The 296-nt window shown below is 63.2% G+C and overlaps 1 protein-coding gene across 1 annotated transcript; it reads left to right on the top strand.

Moving 5' to 3' along the window:
* Positions 1-4: 4 nt before the first annotated feature.
* On the top strand, positions 5-285 carry LOC114578758 (the record flags this gene model as incomplete). Its single annotated transcript, XM_028692185.1, has 1 exon — positions 5-285. A coding segment is annotated over one exon (281 nt), but the record flags the coding sequence as incomplete, so codon positions are not given.
* Between the last annotated feature and the right edge of the window lie 11 nt (positions 286-296).

Below are 296 nucleotides of genomic sequence, written 5' to 3'. Positions count from 1 at the left end.
CGTTCTCACCGACACGCCCCCGCTGCTCGAAGGGCTACGAAGGAACGTGGAGGCCAATGGAGTCGGAGAAAAGGTGGAGGTGCGGGAGCTGCGGTGGGAGTCGGATAACGTGGAGGAGTTTGGAAACGAGGTTGGGGAGGTGGATGTGGTGCTGATGTCGGATTTGTTCTATGACCCGGAGGAGATGGGCGGGCTCGGCCGGGCCATGAGGGCGGTGTGGGGAGACAGGACAAAGGGATGGGCTGCGAGCGAGGTGAGGGATGCGACGGTGGACTGTTTGGAGGCGCTGAAGGCGG

The sequence above is a fragment of the Dendrobium catenatum genome, unplaced genomic scaffold (genome assembly GCF_001605985.2).
Source record: "Dendrobium catenatum unplaced genomic scaffold, ASM160598v2 original_scaffold_143167, whole genome shotgun sequence".
NCBI classification, from domain to species: Eukaryota; Viridiplantae; Streptophyta; class Magnoliopsida; order Asparagales; family Orchidaceae; genus Dendrobium; species Dendrobium catenatum.
Note: the sequence above shows the minus strand (reverse complement) of the source record. Positions and strands in the feature narration are given on the sequence as shown.